General features: G+C 45.2%; 1 protein-coding gene across 2 annotated transcripts in view; it reads left to right on the top strand.

Moving 5' to 3' along the window:
* LOC147725374 (uncharacterized) overlaps positions 1-19944 on the top strand; it is a 2508159-nt gene that overhangs the window by 1059110 nt on the left and 1429105 nt on the right. For both annotated transcript variants that reach the window (XM_086964051.1, XM_086964052.1), the window contains exon 11: positions 16279-16425. In XM_086964051.1, coding sequence (XP_086820177.1) covers positions 16279-16425 — 147 coding nt within the window. The remainder of the gene's footprint in view (positions 1-16278; positions 16426-19944) is intronic.

Below are 19944 nucleotides of genomic sequence, written 5' to 3'. Positions count from 1 at the left end.
GAAAATCTTTCTGAATATTGACTATTTTGTCGACAAAATAATCTGCAATTTGATTGCAAAGACTCTCTGAGGGAGGTATGTCAGTAGTTAAGACTTTCGGGTGAGTAAAGGACTTAACTATGGTAAAAATAGTTTTTTGGTTTTGGTGTGCTTCCATTATAAGCTTGGTGTAATATTCCTTTTTAGCTATTTTTATATCAGAGAGATATGATTTCCTCTGTTGGACATAACTTGTTCTGGAAACCGTGTCATATGCTTGTCTCCAGAGTCTCTCTAGTCTCCGACAAAGAAGATGACTCTCTGCTAGGGTATGAGTGTACCAGGGGGCATTTGGCTTTTTCTTCTTAGGGCCCTTTTCTTGGTGGTTATTGGGCTCAGAGTTAGCCGCGACAATTTGGCTCATCCAGGTATGAAAGTTGCGAGAGTCGATTTCGACATCACCAGTTCCAATGGGGGGAGGGGGCACCGATTTTGACTCTAGTTTGATTCGTTCGGCTACTTTCTTCCAGTTGACTGAGAAGGAAGCTTGGGCATGCCTAGAGCTGGGACGGGTGGTAAGAGGTGTCATAATATTGAAAGGGATAAAGTAGTGGTCGGTCCAGATTTGAGGTAACGGAGGGGAGGTGGAAAGGGTTGAGAGATTGGAGCATATGCCATCAATAGTGTGGCCAGCACTGTGAGTGGCTGTATTAATGCGTTGGGAGAGTCCAAAGATGTTCAGGGACTGTAAGAAGGAAGTGGTGTGGGGGTCTACAGGTGATTCCATATGTAGGTTCATGTCACCAATGAGCGTGAAGTTAGGGTATTGTAACATGAGCGCTCCAAGTGCCTCATCCAGGGAGTTAAGAAAGGAGGTGGGATTGCCCGGCGGGCGATATAGGAGCCCTCCCGATAGGGAGAATGAGGCGTTGATTTTAATAGAGAAACCCAAGCTTTCCGTGTCTTTAAGGTGACATAGGTCAAATGTGTGACAGGGAAATGTTTCCTTAATGATAAGTGCTACCCCGCCACCTCGACCAGACGGTCTATCCCTCCTGAAGATGGTGAAGCCAGGAGGGAGGGCAATAGCCAGATCAGGGTTCGAGGAGTCGTTGAGCCAACTTTCCGTGATGAATAGGGCATCTAATTCATGGTTAGATATTAAGTCGTGTACGTCCTGGCAATGGCAGGCTAGAGACCTGGCATTCACAAGACCTCCCTTGAAGTTGGTGGAATAACATTTCGAGGGGGCAGGCGAGTCGGCTGCGTCGTTTCTGGGCAGGAGGGGAGTCCATTTACAACGGAGGCATACAAGGGGGCTAGACAGGGGGTCAATATGAGGGCAATCAGAAAGGTGGGAAACGAGTGGGGGGCGCAGGGACAATAAATGATTAAGGTCGTACCTGATGATGGGTTTCAACCCGGCAGCGTGCCCAGCGCCCGACGCGGTCCGGTCGCGGACGGGCGCAGACGGGCTTGGCTTAGGCGCGGCTTCGGCGCGCGTCCGGCGCGCCCGCTGCGCCAGCCCGCTGCGCCGTCTGACTGCTCTGCACATAATATAGGAAGAAAAGGGGGTGGGAGTATGGCGCGACTAGAGCGCTCTCCCTGCCTCCCTCAAGATGGCGCCCACCGTCGCCGAGATTCGGCAAAACGGTAGTAAAAAAGACAGTAAAATGCTCTTAAGTGCGTGTCAGTGGTGTCAGAGTACCTGTTTCAATTTCCCCTTAAACTCAAGTGAGCCCCCCAGAAATGAAGCACACAAATGACAATGTAATGATAAAAACATGGGCTGATAAAAACGCGCTATTTCAGACTTTCTTAAAATCAACAGGAGTTCTGAGATTCTGGCACAGCTCGCAGCCCCAGTTGTCTCACCGGGGAGAGCTACTGTAGGGCACCGGGCGCGAGAAAGAGGAGGATTAAATATTCCAAGGGGGCGGGAGTATGGCGCGACTAGAGCGCTCTCCCTGCCTCCCTCAAGATGGCGCCCACCGTCGCCGAGATTCGGCAAAACGGTAGTAAAAAAGACAGTAAAATGCTCTTAAGTGCGTGTCAGTGGTGTCAGAGTACCTGTTTCAATTTCCCCTTAAACTCAAGTGAGCCCCCCAGAAATGAAGCACACAAATGACAATGTAATGATAAAAACGTGGGCTGATAAAAACGCGCTATTTCAGACTTTCTTAAAATCAACAGGAGTTCTGAGATTCTGGCACAGCTCGCAGCCCCAGTTGTCTCACCGGGGAGAGCTACTGTAGGGCACCGGGCGCGAGAAAGAGGAGGATTAAATATGCTTATCCAGGAAGGCAAGCTCATCTCCAACGCTGCGATTAGATGTGCGCTCGAAGTTGCGAATACGGCAGCAAGAGCGATAAATACTAGTGTGATGTTACGGCGTCAAGCATGGCTACGCATCTCATGGTTCAAGCTAGAGATACAGACTACTATCCTCAACCAGCCCGTTAATTCAGACAATTAAAAAAGATACTAAGACGGCTAAATCCATGGGTGCACTTCAGTCTCAGCAATACAGAGGGAGCACTTTTCGTCGCTCAGGCACTAGGGGTGTTACCAGAGGACACTTGGCACAACAGGCGCAATTCAGTAAAAGTGGGGCACAGTCCTCGTACCCCAAACAAGGTAGAGGAGGTTACAGAGGAAACAACGCCAAGAGCAGGGGCAGAGGCAACAACAGTTCCCGTTCCTCTGCTGCCAACAAACAGTGACATCCTGTCACTGCCCCCCGACCATCCAACACCTGTCGGGGGGAGACTCCAACAGTTCCTGCCAGTCTGGAAGTCCATCACCACAGACAGGTGGGTAAGGAAACTTATCCAGTTCGGCTATTGTTTGGAGTTAACGTCCACTCCACCCAACATACCCCCAAGACAACGTCCTATGTCGGCAGAGCACTTGCACTTATTGCAGCAAGAGGTTCTTGTGATGCTGCAAAAAGGCGCAATAGAGCTCGTGCCTTTGGAGGAACAAGGCACAGGGGTTTACTCCCTGTACTTCTTAATCCCAAAGAAGGACGGCTCACTCAGACCCATTCTGGACCTACACCCCCTCAACCTGTATATTCTTTCGGAACACTTCCACATGTTAACTCTGCAGCAGGTTCTTCCACTGTTAAACAAGGGAGACTTCCTCGCAACCTTGGACCTCAAGGATGCTTATTTTCACGTACCACTCCATCCATCCCACAAAAAATACCTCCGGTTCACCATTCTAAACAGGCATTACCAGTTCAAGGTCCTACCCTTCAGAGTGACCACTGCTCCCAGAGTGTTCACAAAGTGTCTGGCGACGGTAGCGGCGCACCTCAGGAGACAGAACATACATGTATACCCTTACCTGGACGACTGGCTCGTTCAAGCCAAGTCGGCACAGCAGTGCGCCGCAGACATGTCCCGCACTATTCCCCTTCTTCACAGTCTGGGGTTTTCGCTAAACTATCCAAAGTCGCACCTTCAGCCAGCCCATGTGCGGCAGTATTTGGGCGCAACGATAAATACTCTGGCTGCTACAGCTCAGCCGAACCCAGCGAGGATCAACAACATCCAGTCACTGATACAGAGGTTCAGACCGCAGCACTCACTCCCTGCGAGAGTGTTTATGCAGTTGATAGGCATGATGGCCTCCTGCATCTTCATAGTCCCACACGCGAGGTTGCATATGCGTCCGCTCCAGGAATGCTTGGCACGCCAGTGGACTCAGGCTCAAGGGCAGTTGAAAGACCTAGTGTTGGTGACTGGTCGGGCATACAACTCTCTGCATTGGTGGACTCCACACAACCTTTGCAAGGGCCGACCGTTCCAGGAGCCTGTGCCACAAATTATCCTGACGACGGACGCATCTCTCCAGGGTTGGGGAGCGCATGTCCTCCACTACACAGTGCAGGGGCTATGGTCGACACAGCAGAAGAAGATGCACATCAGCTACTTAGAACTGATGGCAATCTTCATGGCACTGAAGTCCTTCAAAGTACATCTGTGCAACAAGGTCATGTTGATCCGGACGGACAACATGACGGCAATGTACTATATCCAAAAGCAGGGGGGCACACACTCTCCACAGTTGTCTCATCTGGCTCAGGGCATGTGGAAGTGGGCCATTCAGAGGAACATCTTCCTCATGGCAGAACACCTCCCGGGCGTGGACAATCAGATGGCGGATCTGCTCAGCAGGTACAGCCACCAAATGCACGAGTGGGAGTTACATCCATCAGTACTCCACCCGTACTTCCAGCAGTGGGGTCATCCAGAGATAGACCTGTTTGCCACAAGGGAGAACGCAAAATGCCCAAGCTTCGCCGCCAGGTTCCCACACCCACAGTCGCAGGGCAATGCGATATGGATGAACTGGTCAGGCAAATTTGCGTACGCTTTTCCCCCAGCACCTCTCATACCGCTGGTGGCACGAAAGCTGCTGCAACACTCGATGACACTCATCCTGGTTGCTCCAACGTGGGCACGCCAGCCATGGTACACCACGTTTCTGGAACTCTCCGTGGTACCGCATCAAAGGCTTCGCCTCACACCCAGGCTCTTGACGCAGAACCATGGCGACATTCAGCACCCAGATCAGCAACAGCTGAACCTGGCGATCTGGCTCCTGAGGTCTTAGAGTTTGGCTACCTTGATTTGCCCCCGGAATGCATGGACATCATCCGGGAGGCAAGAAGGCCCACTACCAGAGCTTGCTATGCAGCAAAATGGAAGCGGTTTGTCATTTACTGTACAGGACATCATATCAACCCGCTAGATGCATCCATTCCTAATATCATCTGCTATTTGTTACATCTTTACAAATGTAATCTGGCGTATGCTTCCATTCGGATACACTTATCCGCCATAGCGGCTTATCTCCAAAACAGGCACACCTCTCGGTTTTCAGGGTGCCTGCCATCAAAGCATTCCTGGAAGGGCTGAAACGAGTCATCCTAACAGGGTAGTGCTGCGCACTAACCCTAAGTTTCTTCCTAAGGTGGTGTCGCAGTTTCATGTCAATCAAACCATTGAACTACCCACATTCTTTCAGAACCCTGAAACAGTAGCAGAAAGAATGCTCCACACGCTTGATGTCAAACAAGCATTACTGTACTACATTGACAGGACCAAAAGCTTTAGGAAGACACAACAGCTATTTGTTGCCTTCTCAGCCCAGCACAAAGGCAACCCCATTTCCAAGGCAGGAATAGCCAGGTGGATCGTTAAGTGTATTCAGATTTGCTACCACAAGGCTAAGCGCACTTTAACGGTCCCCCCCAGGGCCCACTCCACACGCAAGTTAGGGGCCTCCATGGCTTTCCTAGGTAATATTCCTTTGGAGGATATTTGTAGAGCAGCCACGTGGATTACACCACATACCTTTACTAAACATTATTGTGTAGATGTGCATTCCAAACAGCAGGCAGCTGTAGGTCAGGCTGTTCTTAAAACTCTTTTTCAGACTTCTGCAGCTGGCACGGGCGGCCGCCGTTAATGGAGGGACTGCTATGTATTCTATGCACTAGATATGAATTTAGCATCCCACATGCCTCAAACTGAATATGCTACTTACCAGTATGCATCTGTTCTTGGCATGTAGGGCTGCTAACATTCATATCGCCCGCCCTCCTCCCCGGCGCCCGTAGCGGCTGCAGGTAATTTCTTGCATTCAATCATTAGCATGGACATCATTTACACTATTTCACTCCATCTCTAAACAATGGCTAAAAACAATCTGGGGATGGAGTCGATGCCCATGCGCACTGTAGTCCAGGGGAGGAGCCACCTATCTCGTGATACTTCGAAGACTCTTCCAGGACAACAAGGTGCAATCATCCGGACCCAACACTAGGCGGCGATCTATGCACTAGATATGAATGTTAGCAGCCCTACATGCCAAGAACAGATGCATACTGGTAAGTAGCATATTCATTGTAACTGCACTTAGCTTTGCGTTTTCTCTCTCTCTTACTAGGTGGATTATTTCAGGAACTTTTATACCTATCCTTGATGGCTCTTTAGATTCCAATTGGATTGTCAGATACATTTTATTATTACTCTGACATATGTATTAATTGCATGCGATCTTTATTCTTCCCTCAACCTTGTTTTCTATTGTTCACTTCCCATCATGTCCTGTTCAGCCGGGACCCCACCTGTTTCTTTTTCTATTGCCGACTTTCTCTGTCATCGGCAGACATTGCACGGTGACATTATGGCTGAATGGCCTTCAATGAACCACTTAACAATGATTCCTTGTTGTATGAATTGCATGTCATATATTATATATATCCATGAAAAATATGATGCTCTATTACTTTGAGATGCTCACATATTGGGTAATAACGAGGTAATCTTGGAATTGGCAGAGGACTCCCTGTCCATGATGCCTGGTTTTCTTAGGTATGTCAAGATTTTTCCCATTTTCAAATTATTTATTATTCTTCAAATGTACAAGTGTGATTTTTCAACTATATTTCCCAGTGTTTCTCTCGTTTAGTGTCTGAATATTAGTGAGTACATTTTTTGGTCCATGTGATGTGCCATGCTGACCTATACATCATCGGTGTCTACTATGTTTTTAGGTTTCGCCTACGCAGCGCTGCATAGGAAAAAGACCTCTTGTAATCGATTCGGTTTTGGGCCCAAAAACATGCACACGTTGCATTGTTTTTATTGGCAACACGTGCACGTTTGGCGATTCCCTTGCAAGAGCGAGCTTTGGTGCCATTTGTTAGCAATTATCGCTCCTGGCGCTGCTCGCTCCCGCAAGGGAAACGCTTCCACTTTTGCTGACATTTTTTTTACTTTTAGTGCGAGGTGCGCGCTTATTTTGACTTTCAATGCAATTGGCACACAAATTAAAGCAGTCTCCACAGCTGCCACTGATGTGCCCTGCCGACTTTCCTGTTATTTTTCCACTGTGATATTATAACTGTGTAATGCCTATGGCTTGTTGCATTTTTAAAGCTGCGAGCAAGCGACACCTAACCTTATCTAATAATTCACAGAACTGATGTAAACAGAGACCCTATTGTAAAAGTTCACTTCGTAACAGCTTCCCTTCTCGCGGTGCATTGGTTCCGGTCAATTAGCAGCTGCCTTTGTTACAATCCTCTTGAAGTATAAACTATACACAGCGCTGTGTATGCAGAGAGCCCCCTTTGTCCTATTCAAAACAGTGGTACTATCATCACTCACTTCACCACAAAGCCTGGACGCTGTGGTAGGAGTCACTACAGAGCTTAATCGGAGTGGGCTGCACACTGTATCTGGGAGGCAGGTTGGGTTCGGGAGGGGGACCGCCACTCATAGCAACAGTGAAGGGCTGCTCGTGGAGGGGCTGCAGTGCACCCCTTCCCGGAGCATCAGTTCCAGGAGGAGGCCGAGCTGCTGCTGCCAGAGCCTGGCATTTAGCTCTGGTACCAGCGAGACTCAGTCAATGGTTCTGTGTGCTCTCTGACCTCACCCCCATTTCCCCTCCATACATTCCACCCACTGTCCAATTACACCTCAGTGTTGTGACCCCGCAGAGTATTTGTAGGTCTTGGGTAAACAAACAACAATGTGTCGCTAATATTTGCCTCACTGTGCTAAAGCAAAGGCAGCAGGATAACTGCTCCTTGGAGATCAAGTTTTACGACCAGGAAGCCACCCAGTAACAAATACCTTGATTGTTAGAACGTGACACAAAGTTACATCCTTGACGTTACCTCGGCCTCCTCCCATCCTTTCCATCCAGCTGCACTCAGAGGTACGCCAGCTTGTGGTGCTGATGGGGGACTGTAGGTGGACGTTGCTAAATTACCAAGATTGGAGCTACGATGCTGTGTCCTCGGCAGCGAGCTGAAAGGCAAACATCCTCTCGGCATCAACAATGCCTCATTTTCCTTTGTAAATATAACCCCAGCTATGTCTGAAGATATTAGCTCGAACGTTGAGTGCTTTTTAAAGAGATGTGTGTGTGCTTTGCAAGTCCCCGATTCCAATTTTTCTCGGACACATTAATCCTTTCATTCTGACCTTTGCACTCTAGTAATAACGTTTAAATGTGCGATTTTTAGGACAGTTGCTCCATATAAATTGTTATTAGGCCACATTAATTTATATTTGGCCACATTAATTTACAACGACATAGCACACATATATGAATTCTATGCCAGTAAAAATAAATGTGGCCAAATTACACGTTATTTAGACAAGCATTGGCATAGCCAATAGGTCTCGCCTTTGGGACTTTATAAGTATTTAATTATGCAGCACAATATCCATGGTGCAACATCAACTGTTGCATGGCTAAACACTTATAATGTCCCAAAGGCGAGACCGATTGCCTATGCCAATGATTGTTTATCTTTTTATGTTGGTTTATGTTTATATGTAATGTCTTTGCTATTTGGTATGTTCACGTTATTGCACTGTTCGTGTTTCTGTTATACATATTATTATAACTATCATGTTGACGAAACGCGTTGGCCGGCTTATTGGTAAACACATATGAAGCATTAATAAAGAGAAGAGTTCTTATGGACCCTGGAATTTTGTGGATACACTTTCAAGTTATATGGACATTACAAATGTGGTGCATCTCTGACTTTTATGTTGATTGTTTTTCCCTAATCTAGGGTGGCATTCCCTATGCAGAGTGTCTCCAGGGAGTGCACACTGTATAATATACATATCCTCATACATACATACATGTATATACATATAATATACATATCCTCATACAACTTTGGGAGATAACAGTGAGGGTGCGGTACGATTCGGGGGTAGTTACATCCTGCTTGTCTTTCTTCCCTGTCCTTCTTTAGTGTTTTTCATTACTTCCTCAGAAGGCATTTATGATGTCACTTAGTGTTCCAATTGTGTATGCTTGAAAGCAGGGACAGTTACATCTGAGGCTGAGCTGGAGTCCATCTGCTCCTGGTGGGGTTTCTATTATTGGATCTACTTTATTTTATTTATCTACCTGACCTGAATCTTCTCTACAATAAACCTAATCTGTTTCATATACTGGACTTAAGGACTTCAATTTGTTACAGGGGTCTACTGCCTATTTCTGTGTTATGAGTTTGTTTATATCACTTCACGTGTGTCTATAACATGGCCCACTACGCAACAGAAAGATCCAGTCTCCTCCTCCAGACTCCTATACGCACTTACTTTGATTTGTCAACATTACAGCTGTGTCCAAGGTAGGTCATAGAGGTCTGTTGCCCACCCGTTCCCTTTTATAATATCCCTACTCCCTTTAAACTCTAGAAACCTCCTGCCTTAATTGAAACATGTGGGAAAAAAGCAAAAAAAAAGCATTAAAACAAGGTTAACTGTGACTTGACTCTGCCACTCCAGATAGTTTAGGGGCTGAGCTGGCTGGCAACATCTCGACCAGGGCCCAACAGGCCCGCCTATTCAGTCACTCAGGTCTCTTCATCTCTGTGTGCAGATATTTCAGTTTCACTGGGTACATGGGCTAATGTTACTGTTTCCTTGTTATAATAAACAAAAAGAACCGGGGGTCTAAAAGCCAACAATATAGCCGGCTGGCTTTAACTCCTCAAAGAGTGAGTCGGAACACAAGTCACACAAAAGCCCACAAAAACAGGAAAAGCAGAAAAAGGACAGCAAAAGTCAAGTGATCCAAAAGCAACTAAATGGATTCCCATCAATGTATCGCAGTGATCAATCTTCTCATTTGGTCATCCATCAATCGGGATGGTGTGTCTCTTGATCATAGAGACTTGTTACCATTCCAACGGTAATTGACTAGATTGGATCAGACCCACAATCACTTTAGGCAGAGAATGTGTTTCTAAATATCAGATCACAGGGGAATTTAGTGCAGTGCAAAACACAAAAAGTGGTGATTAAAATAGGGTGAATTTCTCTCCATGTTAGGTAGAACCAGTACTATCAGTCATTAGGCAGAGTAAGTCATGGTGGCATAAATCTCAAACATTAGTTCATTATTGTTTTTCGGTCCACCTTAGTGTAGATAGTTTTTTTAACTTTAGGCCCTGACAAATCGCCTCTAGACTTGTAGAATTGCAAAGAAACATGTTGACCAACCACACGGAAGAGCGCCACACCTAAGACATTAACTTAGCATTGCGCCTTTCCTCTTTATTTTAATCAGGGTAGCAACCCCACAATTAAAATTATTTTTGCTGGTACTCCCAACCCTGTTTTAACTCACATAAACATCACACACCACTCATACATCTACACTCACTAAATCTCTCACCCTCACGGCACCAAACCGCTATTTGGAAAAAGATCTCCGCCAAAGTGCCCCTCATCGGGAGCCCGTCAGGCATTGCAGCGCCGGCCAGATGAGGAGCAGCCCGATGATGAAACATGACACCCAACTGGGTGTGTGAGGCCATTATATTCCAAAGAAATGGATTCCCATCTCTTTGACTCTGTAGCCTACTGTCTTTTGTATACTGCTACATTCTAGATCATTCAGGAACAGCACAACTCTAATTTTCATATAACAAAGTAATGACCAGTGACATACAGAAACAGGAAGAAAGTTTAGTAATATCTACGTACGGCAGACAATGTTCTCTATAATGATACAAAGCGGCAATGCCCTGTTACAACAGGCATTTGCAATGCAACAGGACTCGCATTTGTGAGATTTTAAGCTCTCGTCATTGCAAACGACAATTCCTTTTTATAATCTGTTTTGAAAACCAACACATAAATAAAAGGCATAGTCATTTACAATTCCCACAGCTGAATCTTTCGTAAATGCGAGACCTATCGCATTACAAATGATTGGTATGTGAAGGAGGCAGACAGAGTGACGGAAATATACGCAGGCAACAGTAAAGGAAAATACAGTGTAGAGCAGAGAGGAGGACGACGGGAATGGGGCCTCCAAGGGTTTAAAAAAAAATGTTTTTATATAGTGTGAACTTTACCCAAAGGTGTCAGAGCGCATTATAATAGAACCAGTTACATCACATGTGGAGTTTTGAGTACATGAATAACAAAAGATATCGTGCACCACCTAAACTAACACACAAACAAATGTATCTGGCATATGCACGAAGCAATGGTTAGTCCTTACTCCCCCCCCAAAACTGCAGAGGCTTTGTAGGCAAATTCCAGAAAATTTCTTTTTATCTTTACGCCCACTGATATCAGTAGGAAACAAGCATTTGCAATGCAATTAGTCTTGCCTTTGGGACCTTAAATGTATTTAGCTGTGCAGCACATTAGCCTGGGTGCTGCAACATCTACTGTTCTTTAACATGGAGGGAAAGTAAGCACCAAACTGTGTGACAGGCCAGGTACGGGGACACATGGAGAGAAATATTGCCTTTCAGCTGGAAATCGTATAGTCCAAGATCTTTTTTTAATATAAAATCAGGGCCTTCGGTGGTCAAATAACTAAAAATACAAGATTTGAAAAAAATATTATTGTCTACTGGTGCTCTTGGAAGACAATTTCCATGGACTGTATCTAGAGAATGTTAAAGTGATTGTGGTATTTTACTGACCTCTGCTGGTTGTTTTCTATCAATAAAGTTAAATAGAGGCAGTTGCCAGAAAAAAATAAAAAAATAAAGTCCCTCAGCAAAAAGCAATTCTGGTATTTTACTGACCTCTGCTGGTCATTTTTTATCAAGACAGTTAAATAGAGGCAGTTGAACAGAAAAAAAGTCCCTAAGCGGAAGCAGGCAAGTCCTTGGGCTGATCTCCAGAGCCCACAAAGTACATACACATATAAGTATATACTAAAGTATATACAAGAGGTCTTGAATGCTCGACCTAAAAAGAAGTAGGCTATCCTGCAGTTCTCCTGTGCTATTAGCCAAACTAATACACCTGGCCCCTGCTAGAACCCACAAAAGTACTTGAATTGTAGTGCACTACTACTTACACAAATGCACTCATCTGCCAGTACCATACCAAACTCACTTAAAAGAATATCTGATCTATGCTGACTCCCATCGTAGTACCACAAAACTTGGTTTCTACTACAACCCAATCCCTTTTCCTCCACAGTATAAATATCTAGTTTTGTGCACACTCTTCATCTATTAGGAAAGTACAGTTTTTTAGTGCACGCTTTATCGTGGCATACCTGTCTTCTCCCTTCCAGCACTTGTTCAGCAAGCAGCACCTACTGTGTGAATATGAAGGTGCTTCCATGGCAGGCAAACAGTTTGACATTGGTGTTACCGGTGGAGAAAGTTTAAAAGAGAATAAACAGCCCCACAGCAACAGCTCCCTTAGAGACGGTGCATGTGGCTTCACAGCGCCCTGTGACGTGCATTTTCAGTAGTAGACATTTTGATCAGATTTTGGGCCCCTTTACTGCTTTCTTTTTAAAGTGCTAAAGTCAGAACAAATGAAGGTGGTACAAGCAGAGCAAGAGAAATCATATATGATTATTAAAATATTTCTGAAAGCAGCTTTAAAGGATTTTTAGTTTTCTGAGTATTTTATTGTTGCTGATATTGCTCCTTCAAGCTTTTGAGTGACTGTGGACTTCGCTTGACTTAGTGACAGACAAAACAAGCTGTTAGTGAATTATTCCCACTCCAGCCATCAATCTGGTTTTTCCAAAAAGGCTGGGGTAGGTTGAAATGTAGCAGAAAAGTGAAAGCTTGAAGAGGAGTCTCCTGGAACTGAGGTTCTGCATGCCATGTCCACATTAAAGGCTCTGCATGGAGAGACATGAGACAACTAATTAACTATTTAGGCTCACTAATTAAGGCTCATCCAACAAAATCTAAGATCTGGAAAAGGGATTTCAGATCAATAAACCCAGTTGAATTAGCTACCCACTGTAAAACTGCCCTCTCCTCCTAAGTCGACTCGAGTGAGGTTCAGTTACTCACCGACGCTTACAACTCTGCCATCTCTAAAATCTTGGATGACATTGCACCTCTTCAACTAACAAATACCTCAACAAACAAATCCAAACCATGGTACAACAACAATCTAAACACGAAACAACGTAACCTTAGGGCAGCTGAACGAGCCTGGAAGTCAAATCCCTCCCTGGAACACCTAAAATTCCTTAGAGAGGTTAGGAGTATTTACAACAAGCAAATCAAGTGCGCTACGGCAGATTACTTCAGACTACAACTTGATTAAGCCGCTAATCGCCCCATGAAACTCTTTGAACAGGTCAAACAACAATCAACTGGGGATACAAATCACTCTCTCTCCACTGTCAGCCCACCGTCTGGCGATGATTTTTTCTGCTTTCTTCATTGAGAAATCAAGACTCATCTCCAGTGAACTTGCCTCCAAGAAGGATCTACTGCCAGTTTCCGGGTCGGCACCACCTCTTGTCATAGAAAATCCCAATCTCACAAGCCTGATCATCAAGAATAAGTCCTCATGGAGCACCTTTACCCCATTCAGTGAAAAAGACATCAACAGGATTCTTCAGAACATCAATCCATCCAACCACTTAAATGACCCTTTGCCCCGACCATTTTCAAAGAGATAAAGAATGCTCTCATCCCCACTTGGACAAGGATAGTAAATGCTTCTCTATCCCAAGGCACAATCCCAGACTCTCTCAAAGCAGTGCAGGTATCACCCATACTAAAAAAAACAACCGCAGAGGTCATCAATAATTTCCGCCCCATATCTAACATCCCCACTCTAGCTAAACTACCCGAAAAATGTGTACAATCCCAACTTTGTGCTCACATGGAGAATTTCAAACCCCTTTACCAACATCAATCAGGCTTTCGGAAGGGGAACAGTACAGAATCGGCACTCACGCACGTTATGGACGACATATTAAATATTCTCGATCAAAATGACTCCTGCCTCCTTATCCTCCTTGATCTTTCCTCCGCATTCGACACGGTTAATCATGACAACCTCCTTTCCACTCCAAAGAAAAGGCTGGGATTCTCGGGTCTGGTGCTACAATAGTTCTCCTCCTTCCTCCACCACAGAACACAAAGAGTTAAGGCAAACCACTCCCTCTCCCAGCCATCTCCAGTATTCATGGGTGTCCCCCATAGGTCCACCCTCTCTCTTCTATCCTTTTCAACCTCTTTTTAGAACCTCTTGCTAATTCTCTAAATGACATGAACATTCCCTTCCATATGTACGCTGACGACACACAACTTTACCTGAAAATCTCATCCCTGGATAACATCATTTTACTCAACTCTACCTTAACCTCTACTCAAAATTGGTTTACTGAGAACCACCTGCTCAACAATGCCAAAACTGAATTCCTTCTCATCTCGCCTCCGAACCACCCCTTCAAGCTAGACCTTTGGTTGACTCACCTCACTGCTTTCAATTGCACCCCTCTCATCATAGACTCTGTCAAATCCCTCGGAATCACCTTGGACAAGCACCTGAATATGAAAAATCATATCAGCATCATATGTAAGGGAGCTAATCACTTGATGAGGACACTTAGAAATAGCAAGCCCTTCCTTCCACAAATTGACTTCAACAAGCGGTCCAAACACTGGTCTTACCGAGGCTAGATTATGGCAGTGCTTCACTCTGTGGCCTTCCCAAGTACACCCTGGCTCCACGGAGTTCAGGACTGAACGGTGGGGCCAGACTAGTTACTGGTACCAAACGAAATGAGCACATTTCCACAGTCCTAAAGTCTCTTAAATGGTTGTCCTACGAAGCCCAAATCCAGATAAAGATTATTGTTCTAATACACAAAGCCCTGCACAACAACACGCCCAGGTACCTAGCACAAAAGCTAGAATTATCATGTTCCGAGAGAGCTTCAAGAAGCGCTAACAACTTCCTCCTGAAACCACGTATCATGAATAAAAAGAGAACTTGTCGTAGAGCCTTCTCAGGTGCTGCACCAGACATCTGGAACTCTCGTCCACTGGATTTGCACAGAATATCATCAATAACTGCTTTCAAACTTGAAGCCAAAAGATTCCTAATGAACAAATTCTTACCTTCATTTGGCCGATGTGCATTCGTGCGCAACCACTGATCCTACAACAGGTATTGATTGAATCTACATCCTTTTAACCATCCTGTGTTTTTGCTCTCTAATCCTCTCGGATGTAAGGTTTGCCCCCCGTAGCAGCCTGTTATTGACACTTGCAGTCTAGTGTACCCTGCCTTAGGGCTGTAAGGCCTGCTGTAGGAGAGGCTCACTTATACTGCATGCAGTGTCTGCAGGCATAACACACAGGAGCTGTGCCATATTGTGTCTCCACTTTTCTCTGCACTGTGTCTCGCAGCCTGCAATGACAGCTAGCATGAGAGGGCAGAAGAGTCCCTTATGTTGGCACAATACATGCTGCAGCCCTTGGGACCCTCTTTAGTACCCCATGCCCTAGGTACCAGGGGTACCATTTACTACGGACCTATAAAGATATTGCCAATTAAGGGAACAATTGTGCAATTTAGGGGGAAAAGATCTGGCACTGGGGACCTGGATAGCAGGAACCGAGTGCACTTTGTCAAAATTGCATCAAATACCAGGCAAAAAGTGTGGGTGACCATGTAAAAAGGGGGCAGTTTCCCACACTATCATAAATGCATACCATCAGTCAACCATAAAGCATTAAAAAATATTGCTGTGTGCTGGTTTTGAGGCAATTTACAAAATACTTATGTTCTTAAAGTCACTATCTGAGGGCTGCAGTTATGACAGTCAGAAGGGTGTTCTGTGGTGGCATTATTACTCACGCTTTTTCAGGGTCCCATGCTAGTATTGTAGATTGTATTTAGAGATGTTGATACATTCCAGGTCTGTTTAACATGCTATAGACTGCAAGATGCTGCTGGATACTGGTATGGGCCCAGTATGAATTTCTTGCAAAGGATGCCTGTGCCTGTTTTTAAATCAAGGGTTCTGCATAACTTGTGGATTTGTGTTGGTGCAAATTCCTTGAGGTAATGCGTGGAGGAATTTGCATGAGTGAAGATATGAGAATAGAAGGTCAATGCAATCTATAGACCCTTATCTGAGAATGTAGGTTTTTAAGGACATGGCCCACAAGAGGGCGTAATTTTTGGCTATTAGGCATGACCCTATGTGAAAACAAATGCCAAATCTTTTTACAAGGACATATCTTCCAGGTAATATCAGGGGGAATATGCATGTCCAAAATTGTTAATTTAGGGGAAAACCCTTTGCAAGTTTGGAAACTCTGAATAGGGTGTAAAAACTAAGCTAATACAGCTGGTATTAGGCAGTTTTTGGGGCTCTTTTCCATTGGCTCTTAGAATGAAGCTAGTAGTATTTGTTATAACATGATATATATTGCTCACTTGGCATTCTCCAAACTATCACTTATAGTTTTTGTCAATGATTTTCAAATTCTAGGTTGATGTTCTGTTTCTGCTTTCTGACTACTCGTTAAATATTGGCGAGAAGGAGGTTAAAGAGATTCTTAAGGAGAGTACATTTCTTAAGAACATGCTGAACGACCCAGAAAAATATAAACTTATGCTTTTGACCTATCCAGAGAAGGTACGTGCTGTTTACTGTTTTCACAGAGAGTGAATTATTTAAAAAAACGTACATTGGCTAAAGATTTTCTTTAAGAAGTAGCTAATTATCACGTGATTATACTCCTGAACATTAAAGCATTATGAATGTTAGTTGAATAATATTCTTTTTAAATGACTTTGTTTCCACATTTCATTTATGTCCGTAGAAACAGTTTATTCCGTTTAGTGTAAAGAAGCCTTTACCACTGCAAGGAACACTCCGGAGGCAAGAGATGAGGGGAAAGTGTATTTATTAATTGTTTCTATATGGCAGGAGAGCGCCGGGCATTCGGTGCTCTCCGATAATACTCCCCGACTGGAACTCCCGCTAAGAGCTCCAAAATGGCCACCGCGCATGCTGCGTCATCATGCAGCGCGCGGCGACTAGAGCGCAACTGTACATTTAGTAGCCCTTTCCTCAAGTATGTTGTGTGGTATGCATATGTAATGTGTGAGACACACTGAAACAGGAGGTTACGGCATTTGTAGAACTGTTCTCTATTTTGACAATGCAGAGACTATCTATTAGGAACATTTAAGCAGTAAAAACACTGGGACAGTAGAGGGCCATTCTACATGAGGAATATATATCTGGAGTACACGTGCAATCAGTGAGCCATTGGCAGAAGGTCCTGCTTGATCTTCCCGGAGTGCATGCAGAGTAAAAGTGGCCATATCCTAAAGGACACATTTGAATTCATCACTAATGTCACTCAAGAGGGTGGAGTATAAAGGCTTTTTGCACCCTCTATGATGTAGCTAGGAATGTACAAAAGTGCAGGAGAATTCCTCCTGCTCACTAACAGTAATCTTTGATTGAATTCTGGTAAGCAAACAAAATCATTGACAGCTTTATCCCTCAGCTGACAGCAAATGCTACATTTTTTAGATTCTTTCTTGACACAATCACTTCCTTTAAGGAATATATTGTCAAGGAAACCAATACAGCATGTGACCAGATCTCCTTCCAAAATGAAATCAACTTTGGATAACAGTGTAAGAATTGATCCTCTCCCACCTTGATGGAGGCAATGCTCTTTTCGATGTGATTCCTAGTTTTACAATGTCTCCCTGGAAGTGCATCTTACATGCTGCAGCTTGCCCCAACACGGTAATACGGAAATTCGACCACATCATCCCAACATTTAAGGATGTATACTCTCTCCAGACCTGTCTAATATTTTCTACCAGGTGCATCATTGTGAGAAATCGAGTTACTGTTGACTGGGGTGTGAGCCCTAGTCAAGCACCAACCACAATCCTTGTCAGGGGAAGGCACACTCAAACTGCGAATCAGCTTGTGCTCATCCTCTTGGTAGCTTGGCACAGCCATTCAGGCTTAATTTAGAGGCAATCCTGTAAAGTATTTGTGCAACACTTCAAACAGTAAAACAGTGAAAACACCACACAAAAAGATCCCACACCAGGTTAGAAAAATAGAGCAGAATCTGATAAAAACAAACAAGACCAAAACAATAAAAGTCCATACAGTAGAACCAGAATTATGATTTGAGGTTAAAATAGCACCAAAAAGCATAAAGTTCCAACCAGGGATTCCTGGTTGTGCTGGACTAGGTCAAAGTCAAAAGTTCAGGCTGACCGCGATGCATTTCAGGTCGGGTATGGTCCCAGGTTAGTCCCGCTGAAGATTTACCTTCTCAAGTTCGTGCCAAGAGTCCCGTTTGCGTTGCAGAGGGCAAAGCGTGAGGAGCTGGTGTCGCAGGTGGGCACTGCGTGATCCCAGTGGAGGAGTCGATGTTGCAGTGCGGACTCATGCTGATGGAGCTTCGCAATGACGTCTAGGTGCGAACGGGCCCTTCCAGGTCACGAAGAGCCCAAAGGCTTGATTTCAGCCCCATGAGCCACACCAACAGTGTAGGATGAGAGAGGCACCACTTGGGGGTCAGGAACTCACTGCAGCTAGGTCACGGAGCTGATTCAGGATGTTGGAGAGCTTTTTATGTCCCTGAGACTCAGATCAGGAGGCCAGCAGACTAGCACTTGGAGTCACTCTGGAGTCCTTGGTTCAAGATGAAGTCGCAGGTGCAGCTCTCCTTCCTCAGGCAAGAGAGCAGCAGTTCATTTAGATCAGCAGTCCAGCAGAGTGGCAGTCCTTGAGGCAAGTCAGCAGTTCTTCTTCCTGGCAGAGTATTCACAGACCCAGAAGTGTACTGGAGAGTTGGTTGTCCTACTTTTATGCTCTGGTGCCCTGGTTCTGGAAAGTAGGAGAAGCTTCTAGATAGTGTGTTGGATTTGGCCCTTTTTGCAGGGTTATCCTTAAACATTTAGCTTTTTCCTCCTATTTTTTCTTTCCCTGTGTGGTTTTAGGACTCTGGGCACCTTTACCACTGCTAATCAGTGCTTAAGTGCATATGCTCTCTGTGTAAACTGTGTTATGGATTGGTGTTTCCGTGATTGTCCTATTTGATTTATGTGTCAGTCCATAGTAAAGTGCACTGTGTGTGCCAGGGCCCATAAATCAAATGCTGTTGGTGGGCTGCGGATTGTGCCACCCAAGCAAACAGCCTGTAAAGTGTAACTCTGGCCTGCCATTGCAGAGCCTGTGCGCAGCCTGGGGCTGCCATGTCAACTTGGCAAGTGCACACACTTGCCAGCCCCTAAACCTTCCCTTTTCTACTAGCGAGTCACCCCTAATGTAGGCCCAAGGTAGTTGGGCAGTTTGATTATAACATCCAATAATCCTAACTGACTCAGGGAACATGGTAGAAAGTCGAGTTTAGTATGCCTGAACTCAGAATGATAAAATGCATCTTTTAGTTAAGTTGGTTTTAACATTCTGTGTTTGAAAATACCACTTTAAGAAAGTAGGTATTTTCTGACCTAACCATCCAGCCTGCCTCTGCTAGCTTGTGTATTGTCTGTCTGGTTTGTGAGTGACAGGGGCTGGGGGAGACTCCAGGAGACAGGGTGAGTCAGCACTAGGCTGAATAGACACATCAACACATAGTTTGGTGGGAGGAGCACCTGGGCTTGGCTCCCACAATGCTGGCTCCACCTCCTGTGGTGCGTCTGAGGACCCTGGCCCACACTGACAAAGGAAGAAGGTGCACACTGACAGAATGCACCCCAAACTGGTTTGAACTAGGTTCAGGCCCCTCTGCCTTCAGAGGACAGAGGAATTGCTGGCATAAATATTGGGGCCCAGACCCCAAGACTTTAGTACTCGCTGGAATCAAGGAATCTGCCAAGAAGAAGTCCTGGAAGAGCTGCCAGGAGGAGTACTGCCCCTTTGCTGTGTTGTTGCTTTGTTGGGTTGGCCTGCAGCGGCTGCTTCTGCCTTGGGCAGTGAAAGGAATGGACTGAACTTTCTCTACTTGTGCTGAGTATCTCCAAGGGCCTGGAACTGAGCTGGCCTCCTGTTAAGAAGTCTCAGGGACTACAAAGACTTCACCACCCTCTGGGTACCGCTCCTGGAACCGCTGTTTCAGTTGCCACAGAGAAGAGGGAGCAGCGACCGACTCTGTCATCCGCCTCCGTT

This window comes from Lissotriton vulgaris, chromosome 3_2 (assembly GCF_964263255.1).
Source record: "Lissotriton vulgaris chromosome 3_2, aLisVul1.2, whole genome shotgun sequence".
NCBI classification, from domain to species: domain Eukaryota; kingdom Metazoa; phylum Chordata; class Amphibia; order Caudata; family Salamandridae; genus Lissotriton; species Lissotriton vulgaris.
The sequence above is the reverse complement of the archived record's forward strand: the minus strand, read 5'-3'. Positions and strand labels throughout refer to the sequence as shown.